General features: G+C 35.1%; 1 protein-coding gene across 2 annotated transcripts in view; it reads right to left on the reverse strand.

The window, feature by feature from the left end:
- Positions 1–3,005: 3,005 nt before the first annotated feature.
- Positions 3,006–19,125, reverse strand: part of Alg1 (ALG1, chitobiosyldiphosphodolichol beta-mannosyltransferase) — a 167,788-nt gene continuing 151,668 nt past the window's right edge. For both annotated transcript variants that reach the window (XM_090404825.1, XM_090404819.1), the window contains 3 exons: positions 14,341–14,455; positions 8,179–8,254; positions 3,006–3,244 (listed from right to left, as the gene is read on the reverse strand). In XM_090404825.1, the coding sequence (XP_090260951.1) occupies positions 3,113–3,244; positions 8,179–8,254; positions 14,341–14,455 (323 nt within the window). In that variant the 3' untranslated portion in view covers positions 3,006–3,112. The remainder of the gene's footprint in view (positions 3,245–8,178; positions 8,255–14,340; positions 14,456–19,125) is intronic.

Raw genomic sequence — 19,125 nt, forward strand, 5'->3', positions numbered from 1 at the left:
TTTTATAACTTCTCAAACTGTTTCCACTGATAAACTGTTGGCCCTATATACAGGGTGTTCGGGATAAATTTGACATATTTATAATTAATTATATTTTTCCGTAAGTTACATGTATTAACACACACTTCTCTTCATTTAAAAGTTTGGACCCTTCTTCATTCATATACAAGATGTCAGAAAGGATGGATAGCTGGAACCCACCTGAATCATGGAAGAGAATAACTTGTATCATGATGATTCGTGCCCGCCATCAAAATAAGGATATTACGACTGCTGCCCAATGCTCCCTGAATACAGTAAAAACAATCAGGCATGAACTAGAGACTTGCAATGGTGACTACGAGGATGTAGCAAGAAGAAAGATCCCTAGCAGACGATCTGATTGCGTTCGTACAGCAGAATTCCTCGCAAATCTGCAGGAACAGGTGTTGAAGAACCCTGGCATTGGAGTTCGGGCTTTGTTCGTGGAGTTGCTAACTGTAGTCAAGCCCTGGATAACAAGGGTAGCCAATGGTAGGCCGTATGTATGGCAGCAGGATTCGGCCCCTTGCCACACCTCTGGGAAAAGTCAAAAATGGTTGTCTGAAAATTTCTACGACTTCACCAGTCCAAATGTTTGGCCTCCAAACTCCCCAGACCTTAACCCCATGGATTATTTTGTATGGGGCGCAGTTGAAAAAGACACCAATCGCACTTCCAGTAATACAAAAGCCCAGTTAATGGATAAAATTAAAACAGTTTTTGCGGCCCTTCCCAGGGAGACTGTAGCATCAGCTTGTTCGAGGTTCCGAAGCAGAATTGAAGCTGTGAAGCGGTTATTTTGAGTAAATCTTGTTGATAGTATTGTAATTAACTCTGCCTGTAATGTTTTTTTGTCAATTCATTAAATTTAATAGATACAAAGAAGATTTTCTTTTTCCTTACGAAACTGTCAAATTTATCCCGAACACCCTGTATATATATAGAGGTCATAAACATAGGTTTCAGTTGGATAATCCAAGAACCCTGCTTTAGAGAGACCAAAGATGATTCTTTTCAAGCAGCTGCAGGTTTCCAATAAATAGGGTCTTGCACTAGGGGCAGTGAAAATCATCTCTCACTTGAAGACATTAGAAAACATCCATGCTATAGGACCTAATTCCACAACTTATTGTTTGAAGAGTGGAGATTTTATTCATTCAGCTAGAAAGGCTAGCAGTTCAGTATCTAACAGCATTGTTATAACATATTGCATATATATTTAGAATCCCATACATAGTGCTGTGTGCAGATATGGGTTAAGAGAGAAGAAATATATTGATATTCTTTTTCAATAGCTGTGGAGGATGTAGGCCTCAGAGAACACTTGGTAGAGATGGCTGTTTCAGAGAATAGCGTTTAGTAGGTAGATTGTGAATTAACATTAGGCATAGGTGGAGACAGTTCACCGAACAGTACCCCATGGTGTTTCCACATCAATAAAATTAAAGAATACAGTCAGCTTTCACTATAGCATACTCATATATATATATATATATATATAGTGGATAGTTTGCTATAAGAAACTTCCTTTAGAATAATACTGTACATGTGGGGGCTTAAGCTAAGTTTTTTGGTAGTTTGTTATAATGGTGTTTTCTATAAGTGTTAAGTTTGTGCTTATTGGCTTAAGGTCAATAAGTCAACATTCAAGCCAGTAAGCACAAACTTAACACTTCAATAAAAAATAAAACTAAGCTTATTAGATAATGCTACAATTTGGCTGTTAGATCATGGTTAAAAATAATAATAATAAATAAAAAAAAAATATCCCTACATAGTTCTGCTTATAAAGTATAGATCTAAAAACATGAATACACAGAAAATTATGATTTCAGAAAGTTAGGTGTAGCTGCAGAGGATGCCATTTGGCTGTGGGAAAAGAAAGAAAGAAAAGTAGTACAAATGAGTAACAACCTTCTGTACTTTGAAAGGCTAAAGGAGGCATGATTGCCATTTCACCTTTACAGAATCAGATTTGTTGATAGTTCTTTTTGCATCTACTGCATGCCTCAGTTTCAACTGAGATCTGACATCCTTAAGTCAAGTTACTTCACAATGTGCATTTTTTTTAAACTACTTTGGCACACTTACTTGATGAAAAACCAAAGTCTGAATTACAAAAGTGGCAATCAAAGACTTCTTGCAAGGTAATAATTTTCAGTTCTGTGACTCACAGATTTGGTATTTTCTGCCACAAAGCATCAAATCACAAAAGTGGCAGAATTATAGAAAGCATAGCTCATACAGCAGTGTGGTAGCTGCTATTTCAGGTTCAGTCAAGAATGAGAGGTCAGTTGTGGATCCCTAACTGGTGATATACATAATTTATGTTTATGCTTTGAACAGTGACTAATTCTTTTACTTTAAATTGTTGATAGAGAATAGGGACATGAAGAGAGAAGAGATATATTTAGACATATCATGCATATAAAGACTTCACCTTTCCTTGCATAATATGGCCTCGGTATTTTTTCCTTCCACACAAACTATTACTTAGTTACTCCAAGATTATGATTGGGATCAAGAAGCTAAAGCTCTTGCTTTAGGGAACATATCAGCCTATAAGCTTCCAGTAAGCAAAATTGTGGCATTTTAGCAAAACTGCAAAAGGTTTAGCCAGCATTTCCTCTGGGTGAGAAGGATAGATCTGATGATTACAAGGCCTGGCATTTCACAAAATTAAAAGCATAACATTTACGAAAAGGGGGGAGGGAGTTATAAAATATTTAATGGGGCCCATCATACTATCATCTACGTTTTACTGACTACTAAAATTTGCATGTTTATTTTTTTTTCCCCCTGTTGAACAGGAGTAAAAACTCCACTGAAAAAAAATTTAGAAGAAATATAGCAAACAACAAAAATCAAAATGTATTCTCTGCTGCACAACGTAAACTGACAAGTTGAAAAACTGGTAATTTCTGTCTTTCCTCCTGAAGAAACTGGCATTTATGTAATTGTTCAGACTCAAGGAAATTCAACAATGACAAATCTTACATTTTATTGATTACATTTCAAAAATATATTTATTATTGCCTTTTGAAAATTTACAGCAGCATTCTTTTATACAATGACAAATTGAAGAGGAATACTAATTACATTTAAACATGCATAAGGCATTCACTTCCCAACTCTGATCCCACTTTAAATCAGCAAAGGTTTTGAGGTTTTCTTGAAATTTTTTTAACTGTTCTGTTTTCTCAGGAAACCCAGTTAACAACTCCTATATGAGGGAAAAAAACAAAACTGTATTATAAACAATGGAAGCAGCACATGTCCACTAAGTAGTCAGTTTATTAGGCATGTCCAAGCCATGGAATCCTCTACTTAATATCAACCCCACATGAGTAAAATGTGTTATGCAGAGGTCATGTTCCATGAGGAAGGCTGTTTTGAAAGAGGAAGAGAAGGAGTTTGGTAAGTTTGAAGCTTCACAGTGAATAGTTGTGTGTATGTTTACATGCTTAAGAGGATGGAGGTAGCTAGTTTAAAAGAACAGTGCTTTAGAAAACACTAGAAGGGGCAGGAATAGATCTATCTATGAAAAAAAGATAAGTTACCAAAACGCTCTCTGCTGGATAGCATTTTTTTATTTTTGGAGGCAAAACAGGCTATGCATGAAGTGCACTTAGAGAGAATTAAAAATCAATCCATGAAGATCTGGGGATTATCAAAGTTGAAATATGGTCTTCCTTACCCATTGGCATATATTTGAGCACTGCATTCAAAGGGAAAAGAGGAGAGTATGCTATAATCAGCATAACTAAGAACAGGATTTGAAGTTAGAAGACACTTGTATAAGAAGAGTATGGATAGAGCCTGGAGGGACACTAGCATTGCTGAGAAAATCTGAAGATAAGAGTGATCTACTGTGGCATATGACAAATGACCAGAGAGGAAAGTGGAAATCCACTTGCGAAGAGTAGGTATTAGATCATGAGATAGTAATCTGGTAAGTAGGTCTTTGTGCAAAACCCAATCAAATGCTGGAAAAGGCAAGGGGATCTGCTGTGAATTATGAATACATAGCGGTGTTAATTCTAAGAAACACTGGATCCTTGGATGAAGTACATCAATGTTCACCCTAGAAGTAGAAGCAAATAAGCAGTTAGCCTTTCTAGATCTCTTAATTCTATGGTAAATTACAGTTCACAGTCTATAGGAAGGAACTCGTACAGGCCATTACATCCATGCTGAATCACATCACCATCCCGGTCCAAAGGCAGGTACTATAAAAAAAAACACTGGTTCATCGAGCCCACTCCTTTTGTTCTTCAGAAGAACTATTACAGAAAGAATTGGAATATATTAACACGTTCGCTGCCATGCTACTTCGGCATAGTCTGTTCCCGTACGCCGAGCAATTTCACTTCTTCAAGGTCAGTATGGTAATCTCGTTGCCGGCGGTAAGCGTGATAAGAGTATACTCGTAGTTGGCTTGTGCAGAGCATATACGATCTATGAGAATACACAGTTTTGATGCTAGCTCCACAGGCCAAGCATTTTCACTTCTTCAAAGTCAGTACAGTAATCTCGTTGCCGGTGGTAAGCGTCATACGAGTATATTCATAGCTGGCTTGGGTAGCTGGTTTACCAACTGCGAGTATACTCGTAGTTGGCAGCGAACGTGTTAATTCCTCCTTCTTATCCAATGGATATAAGAATTGCTTCATAAAAAGAGCATTAAGTAGTGTTTCAGCATTCTCTTCAAATACAAAAGAAATAATGCGTATACCTATTTGCAAGGCATAGCTAAAGTGTTAAAACCACTAAATATTTGTGTTGCCTTTCGACCCATCAGAAAAATCTCCCACCTCTCATATTCCCTGTGGGTTATCATATTTCAGACAAACAGGAAGATCTCCTGTTATATATAAAACTTATATACTTTGAATTATAATTATTTCATAAGACTATTCTCATTTTAATCTTTTATCCAAGTTTATGATGAAGTATCTTCACAATTAGCCCCTATTTGTAAATAGAGGCTACTGATTTCAAATTAACCTCAGTATTTCATGATGCGAAAATAAGTGGTCAAAGGGAAACAACATGGTAATTAGTATTTTGTTGCACTCCCCTTAGCTTTTATGACCATTCATAAATGGTTGGGCATATTATTTACTAACGGTTCAGTCTTTTTTTTTTTTTTTTTTTAATCAAAACATGCCCATATGGTCTGTAAATGGAACAAGTTCATTTTTTATCTCTTGGAGCAAATTCTTGAAGACATTTCTTCATAATACCCCATAAATTCTCAACGGAGCTTAAATCTGGTGAATTACATTAATTTACCTTTCTTTAAGCCATCTAGTAGTGGTCTTGGAAGTGTGACAAGAAGCTGAATCTTGCTGAAAAAGAAAATCACCATCACATAAATCTTCCAATGCTAGTACCAAAGTGCTCAAGAATTTCTTGGTACACTTTAAAACCGACTCTTTCGTATACAATATTCAGCCTACTTGGCCCCCCTCTGCGGTCATACAAGTCCATACCATGACACAGGTTGAGAATTTCACTGAACATTTCATGCATTCTTTATCAAATGCTTCTTGCTTAAGATACTAAACAAGTATCCCTTGATGACCATGGGACACACAAAACATACTTTCATTGCTAAAAAAAAAGTACCTTTTTCCAGTCCTCCTAACACCACAACACACCATCACACTCTAGCTGCCTTTTGCTTGGAAGTCATAAGTGGCTTCGTCTTAGACACGTGTCACTTAAAACCCAATTTGTGAAGTCATCTCGATATTGTAGATTAGACATATTCACACTTAGTTCTAAAAATACCTTACACTTCAGAAGCAGTTTTTCTTAATGATATTCTTCAATCTCCTCTCATCTCTTGATAAAGTTATTACCTTTTGACTACTATTGCAGCGATTATTTTGAAAACTCTGGTTATTAGACACACTTGCTTCAGAACATTTCAATTTCTTAGCTTCCAATATGTCACTTTTTCGACCCATGCACAAACGATTCCTCAAATGAGTCAGTCCTGCATCTACTGAAATATGTGCTATTTCTATGCTCTGCTCTAAACCAATTGGAAAAATTTTGAATATTCTAATATTGTGAATGCTTTCAAATAAAAGTTTTCTTATATAATCTACCAAGTACGTAGATTTAGATTATGCTAATTCATATTTGATAATTATTTTCTATGCAATAAATTAGAACTGCAAATCGCTCAACACATTTTCTGATTCAGAAAATGTTGGAATTCACAAAATTGTTCTAATTTTGTGAATGGCTTTCAAATAAGTTTTATAATTTATATTACATTTTTAATGTTTACACAGTTATATAATCTACAAAGTACATAGCGTAATCTAAATCTAATTCATATTTGATAAGTATTTTCTATGTAATAAATTAGAACTGCAAATCATTCAACACATTTTCTGATTCAGGGGTGTAGCATTGAACACTAAACATAATGGTAAATTTCTTGAATGGCTGACAATTTCAAGTAGAGTGGTGTGGACAATAGGAATTTTTGTGCCCATGAAAAATAAATAGAAAATTTTAAGAGTAGTTCAAAGAAAATGCTGGTTCTTATTGAAGATCTACCAAGCAGAGTAGAAAATGAATCCTAGACATACAGAAATGTTTCAAAAAATTTGGAGAAAGCAAAGCTAATAATCTCAGTAGAATTTAAATTGCTTATAGGATAGATGCATTGAAAATGTTTCAGCACTTCGCTAGAGGGACCAGAACAAGGGGTGATCCCCAGAAGTTGAATAAAGGTGTGGTCAGTAGAGGGTGTGAGGACTAGATTTTTTGCTTGGAGAGTGGTGAATGTTTTTTCTGTTAATGGGTTCAAGCAGAAGTATGATAGATTGAAGACTCATCACAGGAGACCCAGACTCCATGGAGGTGCCCATATATTTTTTTTTTTTTTTTTTTTTAATGTGAATCCTGCACTACACACAAAACAAGGAAATTTTTTTTTAAGTTGCTTAATGTCTCCAATAAGGTGGTCTTATGCTGGGTAATGAAATTCATCTACCACCCAGACATTCACAAAACATACATTCCCATAGTTGGATTTGAATGTTGGCTGGAGAGTGGATGTGCTACCACCTAGCTAAATAAGCATGAGATCAATGGCAGAATCATTAAAAATAAAGATACTAGAAGAAACTTGATATTATCAGCATCCAAGAATATAATCTACATTTATGTAAACAGACTGAGAAGGTAAAGGCTAACAAAACAGAATGGCAAGGGCTCAGATGTAAGAGAGATAATTGTAAATAATATTCTTTTCTTAATTGCTTGACTATATCAGCATTAATACCATGGGTCAAAATATACGCTTTGTAGAATGCAGTTTATTTTTTTATTTTGAATGCCATAACAATATTTTAGAACATACAACTAAATGTTTAGAAGGGAAATATTCAGTTTTTTTAATCAAGGAAATGTACAAAGCTTGCGGAATGATTTAAATAGGCTGAGTATGAGCAAAGGATAAGGGATGCCTGTTTAATGTGAAAAAGGGCAGCTATGCATTTTGGAATGAAAATATTACAAACTATGCATCGTGCTTGTGGAAATGGACTCCAGTAAATTGATGAAGCTAGGGATTTATGAGCGTTAATGGATAGAGAGGTGAAGTTCAAAGGGCATGGTGGCCAAGGTAGTTCATAGGATTATTTGGTTACTGAAGAAAGATCTCATGATTAACTTTATTTTCCTGTGCTGAGGTCTGGTCACCTGCGAGTGGTCTGTGGAATGCTCTCTATGACAATATATTGAGGGTTTGTAGATTGCAAAGTTGGTTGATAGGTAGAAAGAAGGATAAAGTTTACTAGAAAGGTTTTATATAGTCACATTTTTTAGCACTTCTCTAGAGAAAGCAGATCAAGGAGTTCCCTAGAAATTGAGTGACTTTGGTTAATGGCAGTGTGAGAATTAGAGCTTTTGAGAGTGATGAGTCATTGGGATGGGTTGCTAGTCTTGTGAGGGTACACAGATATTGTGTGGATCTCCTATGGACTTCATTCCTGTGCAATAATGATAATAAATCATTGAGAAAATGAATAGACAATTTATTTTTTAACAGTCATAATTGCCTTTCTAGAAATCAATTTCAAAGCTAGCTGACAAGAGGCTGTTACCAACTAAACGTTGCAAGTAGCTTACCTGAATTTGTTCACAAAGATCTTCACTATTTTGAAATACAAGTCCATTTTCTTGGTCTTTTACCAATTCATCTAAACTAAATAGAAGTAAATTAACTTTTTTGTAATACACAACTTATAAACTCAGTGTAACAGCCAAACTACTAGTTCATCAATCAATAATATTAAAATCAGTCTGACATGGAGTGAGATTTTCCTATATTTATACTTTTACTGCATGTGTACACAATTAACCTCTCTACTGGCCATGGTGGATGAAATAGTGAGACCTAATTGCACTTTTTATCCATGTTATTCAGGTGTTACAGAATTGTGTCCAGATTTTGCTTGACGTCTATAGATGTTCAGGCTGGTTGGGGTATTAATGATGCAATCATTCCTTGACATATGCAACTTACTATGGCTAATCCTTTAACGTGTTCACCAAATACCATCGTGTTATTACTGCTTTCAAGAAATGCTTTTGCCTAGACTATTGCTGATACTTAGGGTGAGAAAACTCTCACAGATTTCTGGAAGAAATTTAATAATCTTCAGTTGTATAAAGAATGTGGATGTAGCATGGAGTGAGGTGATAGCAGAATGTATGAATGAAGTTTAGAAAGAAACAGAAAGTTGCAGAAGAAGAAAAAAGTTTACAGTGAAAATAATTGCAGAGGCAAATTCCTGAATTTGAAGAATTTGTTAAACTAGCCTCTCCTTTCTTCTCTCCTCCATGTGTTTCCCACTGATTATTTTACTAGTAAGCACACAGACACTGCAGAAATATTATTTATTATTTCACTATAAACAAAGTTAATTAAAAATAACAAACAGAAACCTGTTAGAAGTTGAGAACTATTTTTTAATTTAATGGAGGTTAGCCCAGAAATAAACGAAACAATGTCACAAAAGTCAATAATAGTTAATCTGGTTCTGATCTATATTACATATTTTGTGGTTAGGTCATGCAGCTGTAAAGTGAGTTATCAAGGCTGTTTGAAAAAGAATAGAAAGTAGGTAATAAGGAAAACTCATCAATACAGTCATTGATATTACTGATTATAATGGTCATCAGTACACACATGTACAATGAAGCAGAACTACAGAAAATCACTGAATCTTATATACCAACAATTACAGGATATACTGTAATTGTCAATTCATTCACTGTTACTAATGCCACAAAGTTCCTTCTAAAGTTTACCTACCATTAATGCTATTCTGAAGAAAATTCAGTAGCTAATTAGTGTTTATGATGTTAGCATACAAACTACTATCTGAAAATTATATTTTTTGCTTTATGACCTTACTGTAAAATGAATGGGAATTTTACTTTGAAATTTTCTTTACTGGAATTGTTCTCCTTTGGCACACATTACTTTTCACTGTGTGTATGCATGGGCATTTTATCCTTATTTTTAGAAATTTGGACTAATCCACCAACCAGCCATTAATGCACTTTCTCATTATGTCTATTAAATGCATGTACTCTCAACTTTGTCTCTTTTCAGAAAGATAACTTCTTTCATTACATTAAGATTGCAAAAACGATTAACTTAATATTGGTGAAACCTAGAGACCAGGTGATGTATTTTTTGGAACAGACTATTTTGATCAATACTATGTACAATAAAAACTACAAGTTATTTCAACATACATTATAGTTTGAATGAAAAGATCTAGAATAAATATTCCATTCCAGCTTGTTGAGTGAGTAAATACACATCTGCTTTTCAAAAGAAAGCTGTGGGGGTTCAAATTTTGATGTAGAATGGATGTTTGTAAATATCATTAGGTAGCAGATGATTTTTGTCACCTAAATGTGCCACATGCTGTTTATTGGAACCCTGAAATGACTTGAAAAAGTTCTGTTTAGTTTACAGAGTACAACTGTCAGATTACTGTAATCTGACAGTTGTACTCTGTTTGTCTATGGGTTTCATGTTAAAGTGGGCTGTAGTACTACAATTGGGCAGGGGTGCAATGAGTAATAAATGATATGAGTGCATCCAGTCAGAGATTTGTTTACACTGGGAAGTTCAAATTCCATCCCCTCCAAGAAAAACTAGCATGTTGGTTTTTAAAGCACTACCTTACTTATCAAGTGCAACTTCTAGAATCATGAGGAAAAACACTATTTCTTTCACCTCTAGAATAAGGTCTCTGGTACACAAACTGTACCTGAATTAAAATGTTAAAGCTAGAATTATTTCCGTCCGCGCGGTTAGCCTGGTGGCTTTGCGCTTTGCAACCATATGCCTGGGGAAGGAGTGTCCTAGGTTCGATTCCCGTCGGAGACGTGAGGAGCTGAAGGATCTTCCTCAGCCATAGCCAAGTTAGCCGGTCTTGGGCACGGGCAGTAGGGTTTTTTCCGCCAGTTTATCTGGTGTTTTTCATCCCGCAAGCAGGCAAACCGGCCCTTAAACACACAGGGATACAGCCAAGAATACCTTGAGGCATAGGAGTGACCATTCTATCCTCGTATTTCGGTTATGAAATCCAAGCATGCTTGGAAGGTTGTGGGCCTTAAAGGCCTGTTAAAGGGATAGATAGATAGATAGAATTATTTCCAGTTTTAACACCAACTTATTCTCCTTGCTCTCAAAATGACAACTGGATGTCATATAATTTATTATTACGCATATGATGTCATGTATTATTTATGAGAATCCCACCCTGGTTGGCTAAGCAGATAGCAACCTCAACCAAGAGGCTGTGGATTTCAGTCTCATTCATGAGCATGGATGTTTGGAATGTCTAGATGGTAAGCAAATTTCATTGCAAGACTTTACATGAATATTGGGGGCTTTGAAGCAGTTTAATTCTAAGAACTTCAGCAATTGGAAAAAATCACATACTAAGGGAGTTGGATATCATATAACACAAATGCATATCAAAATTTAGTTTTATTCAAAAAGTAACATATATGCAAATTGCTTAATGATGTTTAGAAATATGGCTTTTCCTAATCAATAGTTTGATAGTATACAGAATCACTGTGATATATTTATATATACACCTATAAGAGTTTTCCTGGTGTTTTTGTGCATATGCAAAATATTAGTAAAAAAAAATGATAAAAGAAATTTCATCAGACAGTGCTTCCATAGTACAGTCAGTAATCAGAATGCTCCCTAATTGGAAATATCCTACACCCACACATCAACTTCACTATGGAAAATTAGCCTTCCTGGATTAGCTCACCCAAGATGCTGACTTTGTACAAATCTGCCTACTGGTTTTGTGCTTGAGGAAGCGCACAAAGACCGTCCTAAAAATTTTTGATGTTATAGAGGCAGTCTGGCTTATCAAGGATCCCTCTTTCAATGAGACTCACTTCAATCCCTGTCTTACAGATGGTAGTCTGGAAAATTCTGATAAACACCTAGAATAAAAATGTTTTTTCATATAAAACATTTTTCATGATATATAAGAAGCCCAAATTAATTTTTTTTCTAGGTGTTTTTTCAGTTCAGTGTAGCAAAGTGTAAGGTTTTAAAATTTGGGAAACAAAGATGGGATGCAGATTAGAAGATTGATGGGGGATATCTTAAAGGAGATGAAGGATAAAGATCTGAAATTTCAGAAATAGTTTACTAAAATTATGAGGACAGCATAGAGGATTATGGCACAATAATGTGGAGAACAATGACATGTAGCAGTAAGGATGTTATGATTCCATTACAAGGCTTTGATCAGAATGCACATGGATTACTTTGTAGAGATTTGGTTGCCTGGTTTCCAAAAGGATGCTGAATTGTTGAAAAGGGTTCAGACAGAATTGAGTAAGTCAGTTTCAGGTTTGGAATATTGAGTATAAGAATAGATTGAGATAATGCAAATTGCAGAGCCTAGTGAATTGGAGTTGAAGAGACATGATTGAGACATATAAGGTACAAAGAGGTGATTACCAGATTTTTCATAGAATGACTGTGAGCAAGAAGAGTAGGATGTTTGCTTGGAAAGTGGTGATTGAGTGTGGTGCATGCAGAGCCAGCGTAAGTATGCATGTAAGTCGAGGTATGATAACTGTGTGTAACCACTCATGATGAGTCTCTTGACTCCATGAAGATCTGATGATGACAAAAGATATCAGTAGGCGACTTCTCCTATAAATCGTGGCTACACACAGCACTGATGTGCTGTAATTACGTGTATAGGATTTATATAAAGAACTTGGTGTGATGTAACACATGCCACTGGGGGTCTAATAAAGGAAAATGGATGAGATTTCACTGTGCAGTGCATATACATTTTTTGTAAAAGATTTTCTCTAAGATGTAGTTCATCTTTAAGATGTAGAAAGTGAGGAGAAGGCTGCTTTGGATTACTGCAAAGTAATCCAAAGCATATTTTTAGTGCAGAAACTCAGTTACTGCTACACTAGTGACTAATACCATACTGCTTTCAAAATGTGAGAAATTTGGTTTTGTTGCAGACAGTACTGTTAATTTCATACGCTACTCAAATGAGAACGTCACAAAATTGATGTTAGTTAATTTTTAGAAATTGCTGCAGTGAAAATACCATATTTTTCCACAGATAAGACGAACCCTACTTTTTCGAACCCAAAATTAAGAAATCAATATTTTAAACATAAAACGGAACACATTTGATATTTGGTAATTAGGTAATATTTTTAAGATACATACTAAGAAATTCTGCATCACTGTCTATATATATATGAGATCATCTTCAGTTCCAGCCATGGCATTGCTGATTCCACATTTCTTGAAGGACTTCACAACCACCTCTTGCTTGACTCCGGTCCATGAGTTTAGGATACCTTACTTTTGCATACCTCAGTAATGGTTGGTTTTTTCACTCTTCCTGTCAGTGTCAAATTACCTGCTTTTTGCATCCATTTATTCCATTCTTATTTCATCAGAGCTCTGAAGGGGGCTTGTTGATAGAAATATCTAGTGGCTGTAGTTAACCTGTAAGTCCACCAGAATAACTGCTAGCTGTGTTTGCAAATCTGCTGCAACCCTTTGTCTTTTCTGTTAAATGTCCTCAGAACTGATCAAACGCGAGCAGAGTTGGCTTCTTCAAGAGCTCTCAAGACCAAACCTTTGCCAACCAAATAGCCATGATCTCTTTATTCATCCAGCCGTTCTCATGAACTTGGACAAGAATGCCAGGTGGTATGCTCTCTTTAGGATGTGTTTTCCTCTTAAAAATGAGCATAGGAGGCAGTTCAGTTTTATGACATAGGAGTAAAACTGTTGGATTTTATCCTCATAAACTGGTGGCATTTTCTGGACTAACTTAGTCCGTGTTCTCATGGCCAACCCTTTTCTCCTCATGAAGTTGAAGCATCATTTTGCCTTTCCTGTGAAATCAACAATGTTAATTTCTTTTGCAAACCTTTTTGCCTCATATTGAATAAGCTTGGTTGACACACACACATCCCATTCTGGTGCTGCTCCACGTTTAGCCATTTTGCTGGTTTTCCTCTTAAGGCCCTCTTCTTTTTTGGCATCTTGAGTAGTTTCTTCCTGTTTTCTCCACTGTCTAATCATACACTCAGTGGGAGGAAGTCCAGACTGTCTCTCTGAAGCTTTATTTCCATGTTCTTTTGCAAAAATTGATGAGTTTTAACTTGAATTTTGTAGAATATGACAATCGTTTTTTTTTTATTTTCGGACATTTTTATGAGCTAGTGCTCATAATATTGTTAACATCAACTTACCTCGCCAACGAGTTGCAGACGTATGAATGCTTTCAGAGTTCTGATTGGTTTATTCAAAATCAGCCTTTAATGACATCAATTGACAGAGTTAACAAAGGCTAGTGATTGGCGGAAGCCTGTTTGCAGAGAATAAGTACTGGCAGTTTCGCTATAGCAACCGTGGGTCTCTCAACCAGTTTACCCCCGTGTATAAGATGATCCCCAATTTTTGGTCTAAACATTTTTTGAAATGTTTAGACCAATGAATGAAATTGCACCGAAAAACATTAGTTTTTTCGGTGCAATTTCATTTATTTACATTACTTTTCTTAACTGAAAGAACAATTAATTAGAAAACTGATGCTAAATGTAAACTCCATATATATCAGTCATTTTTGGAAGGTCTCAATAATCGAATACAAACAGTTCACCTATCTGATGAGAAATGGAATTTTATTATCCATATGTTAAAATTATACTCTGCAATAATATAATGTACAAAAAACTTACCACTGATAATTAACAGCACAGACAGGTAACTGACAGCCAAACATATCCACTACCTTCATAGGAAGATCTAAACCACTAGAAGATGTGTGTAGACATATTCCAAGATCTGCACTTGCTAAAGATATTTAAAATAAAATGAAGATCTATATTTAAAAAAATCTATAATGAGAGTGATCAGTTTTAATCCAACTAATTATTAAAATTTTTGTAATATAATATATCTATCCATTCTGCACATGAGAGGTGGTAGAATCTATAACAAATTAGTGCCATGCAAAGAGTATTCAAAGATGAAGAAAGGAGGAACCTCTCAATATTTTTATTAAAAAGCTGAAGGCTATAGAGAATACTTTATGAGGAAGACTAGGCTGTTCCAGAGAACAGAGGCAGATGTGATAAAAGAAAAGATAGCAGGTTTGGTGAGTCTGAAGTTCAACTATAAAAGGATGTTGAGCAGCTGATGCTCATATTTTAACAGTACCAGCAGAAGGTGGAGGAATGGATACCAGTTCACATCTCTCATGCCCCTGTTTTATTGCATCATCCATCATAAGCATTATCTCATAGAGGGATCATCTGCATCATCCCCCTCTGGATAGCATCAACTTTTTAGGGAGGTTTCTGGTGCACCATCCCAAAAATGTGAACACTATCCCAAGGTTGGGCAGATTTTGATGTACGGTTTAGTTTTTAGAGAGTGAGGAAGCTACTAATGTGATATTATGCCAGGAGATACCAAGAAGAGAGATCGGATCCTGTCTGGTGATTTGTGTATTATCAATAGTAAAGAAAGGTGAATTTAGATATTTTTTGTAAGAGACAAAACAAGACTGTTTTGGTAGCAATGAAGATGACTATTTTTCAGTATAACTTAGTATGAAAATCAGCATTTAAACTGCTGTAGAAAAACTTAAATCTGTGAATGTATCCTTACTGTTTGGAAATAATTTTATATTAAGAATTGTAATTAAAATTAATGTTATTACAGAATACTTGAGATACCTAAATATCAATTTACACCTTCATAGCAATATATCAAACAATATAAAATCAGACTACTAAAACAGTAATAAAAATAAAATTAATAAACTTTCAAAGAAAATTCTTAGTTAAATCAATAAATTAAGTTACCATTCCTCATCTAGTCTCCTAGAGATGAGCAAGCTTGATGCTTGTACAGGGATATACTCTCATTACAGATCAGCCACAAGAAGAATACCAACTGTTAACTAAATTGTTGCTGGATATAATACCAGTGAAATATCAGCAATTAAGTTAAATAAATATTATTTTCTTATTATTCATGTGTTGTGAATTAATACTGGTAAATTAACATGAACTGCCAACACAAAAGCCTTTCTACCTGCACAAGAATACATCATAAACCATTATGGATTATGGATAATGATGAGAAACCACAATACAAACAAAGCATTATCACCATGTTGGAGTAATAACTTTAAGATAAAAACCTCTGTTTGGTCTCCAGAGTAGGACAGATTATATAACTCTTACCCCACCCACGGTACTAAAATGCACAAGAAGTTTATATTTCTTGGGATTCACATATAAACCCGCTGCACCTCCTCCCTACATAAATATTTTATATGTGTGTAGGGAGGAGGGGAATTTGTAGTGATAATTACATTAATCTCAGGCAACTGACTGAGATTAATCAGCTTAAGCCTTGGTACATATTTAGGTGGCTAGAGAACATCCTGACCAAGAGTACTGGAATTTTATTGCTAGTTTCAGTTTTGAAGGTATTGTGGTGTTAACATCCATTAACAATCTATATCCACTGTATGGGTACAGATTGCTAATGGATGTTGTTACCCTCGCGTATTATTAATTATTTAACTGTTATCTTCAAAGCTGTTGGTTGATCTTCAGTTATCTTCCTAGGATAAATTTATTTGGAATATATGGATCAAATGCAGACCATCCACATGATGTCTAGATGTCTTCCGGTCATAATTTATTGAGATTGGGGTGGTTAATTAGTGCCTTATAGGTATCTTAAATTTGCATTTATACTATGTAAATACCTATAATATTTTAATTAATATATAAAACCAAGAGCAAGTAACCTCATCAAAGTAAAATTGATGAAACAGTTCCCAACTGAAAATATTAATCTCTGACAACACTTAACAAATGGTTAATTACAATATAATTAGCCACATAAAAAGAAAATCACTGAGTTACTTAACTGAAGAATACATGTACTACAGTAAACATTAAATTTATCATACAGACATTTTAATGTGGTACATGTGATTTTACAGCTTTGGATACTCCACAGGTCTTGTTATACAAGAACAACTGAGTTACCTAAATCAGTCATGTTATGGCCTTCACATACCATTAAAAAGTCAACTCCAAATATATACAAAAAAGCAACATAGAATATTTGAATCCAAGTGAACAATTGAAAGAAGTGGGAGCCCTAATTATTACATAACCTAGCAGCAACATCTAAGGAGTTGATAGGCCTGTCACAACCTGTCTGTGAAAAAAAAAACATACCTTTTGTAAATAAAATTAAGAATATCATGCTTGGAAACGATGACCTGACTAATGTTAGTTCTGATTCTACCCTTTTCATGAATGTTTGAATCACTGACACCATTCTCATCTGGATATACTGACTCTCTTTGCACATGTTCAATGTTGGTTACCTTGTGTAGCAAGAAAAGAAAGAAAGTATGACTATGGGCTAATTTTTTGCTATCACCAAACACACTGCCAACTTTTATACAGAAACTTTTCAGCAATATTCACTAAACTGCGCTACTATAAAATCCAAAGTTTGGCTGAGATATGCACATATTGTAATACACATATTGGCCACTGAATTAGAAACTTCTATTTAATATCATGTTGGACCTCCTTTAGCATACGACTGCTAATATTGATCCTCTTCAATTTCCTGTGCACAGTTCAATGAGTATGGGTCAGGAACATCCTTCACTAAATGCTTGAATCAATTGCTGCACAAAGGATGTTCTGTTTGTCCAATCTGAGAAGGTAATGCCTTCTCAGATAATGATGATCTTGTTCCTAACAGACTGTCTTAGGACCATGCCTCTTTGACAAGCAATGTAGGTTATTTTTTGACTGATTAAACACCCAGGTTATCTCACCTTTTGAGAAACCAGTCACCTCTGCTGTTTTCAAAATTGTGGCTCCAACCAGACAGGCACCCACAATAAGCTCTTTATCAAACTTTGAAACATTCTTTGTTTATCTCATTGTGATCAACACTGTTGATGATTAGTGACCAGCAACATTGTTGAACAGTTGCCTAAAACATGTGACCCAGCATTTTCCATATGCATTGCATAAATGACATTTATGTATATCTGCATAAAGGTTTCTAATTCAATTGCCAATATGTGTATATATTAGTTATTTGGCCAAACTTCTAAACCTCTTAGTTTTTAATTAGTGATGACTAAAAAACTAAGGGGTGTTTTTTAGTCACCCCACTTGACTAAAAAACACAATTTACCTCTTCCCACATGCCTTCACTATCTACTGCATGCCTACATAGACAGGTCCATACAAAAACAGATTATTACCACCACCCAACACAGTTTAGATGTCATTAGCACCTTGGAGGAAAAAAAAAACAATTTGGCTTGGATATGTAGCTCTGAAAAGGGAAATGCAAAAGCAGTCCTCTAGCCCTATTTCTGGCTCTATTAACTAAGCAGGCATCATATCCACTCTCCAACCAACAGGCTTGAATCTGCTGGGGGACAATGTCTGCGATTGTCTTTAGGTGAGAAATGAATTTTATTGCCCAGTGTGAGAGTGCCATCCCAATTATTGAAATTTTTTTTTTCTAACTTTGCATTGAAAACAGTGCTACATATATGGTCCCACATGTAGGACGAACCAGAAGAGAGACCTAGGCCCCAAAATATCCAGTGTTATCCAACTCCGGAAGTCCAAGAAGTCATTCTCTGGTAAGTCCTCCATGCTAGTTTGCCCTGCAAAGAGTATTATCCTGAAATTAAGTGGCTTGAAAAAAAAAGTTCCATGTTTGTTCTCTAGAGTAGGGTTTCCACATTATGAAAAGTAAATAAAAAAATACAAAAAATATAAAATTAATAAAAATAGGGAAAAAAATAATAATTAGCCCATCTATGGTATTAATGTACTATAGGCTTTCAAAATCTGCAAATTGGAAGCGACATAAAAATCAGCAGAACATTTACTACAAATGCTTTAAAAAATAAAAATAAAATACAATAAGACCATAGCCATTCCATACATAAAAGGAATATTGTCGCGAAATACAAAAGAAACGATGTCGTGAAAACCTCTATGTTGCCATTACTATAAAAATTGTAGTAACCCTTTATACAGTAAACAATTGACGAACATGCGTGCTAAAGGGTATTTCCGCTAATATGAATTTGCTACTTATAACTACATGTGTGATACAAGCAGACGCAAATTTAATGAAGATAAAATTTTATTTTTAAGTCACGCGGTGAAAAATATATGAAAAGATAAAGGGTTACTACAATTTGTAGACCGTGTTATATCGAAACCATGTTGTATAAGTACCGCATTATACAAGGGTTACCTGTATACAAAAGTGCAAGCCAGAAAAGTTACAAGTATTATGCACAAAGCTAAATTGAAGTATGAAAAGAAACTACCTGTGCATACTAAAGACAATCTAAAAGAATTTTATCATTATGCCACAAGTAAAAGAAAGAATGAATGTCGAAGAATAACTTTATGCAGTGGTAGTCTTGTGTCAGAAGC

Source organism: Typopeltis vanoorti, chromosome 2 (genome assembly GCF_054136105.1).
Source record: "Typopeltis vanoorti isolate ZY-2024b chromosome 2, IOZ_Tvanoo_1.0, whole genome shotgun sequence".
Lineage (NCBI taxonomy): Eukaryota > Metazoa > Arthropoda > Arachnida > Uropygi > Thelyphonidae > Typopeltis > Typopeltis vanoorti.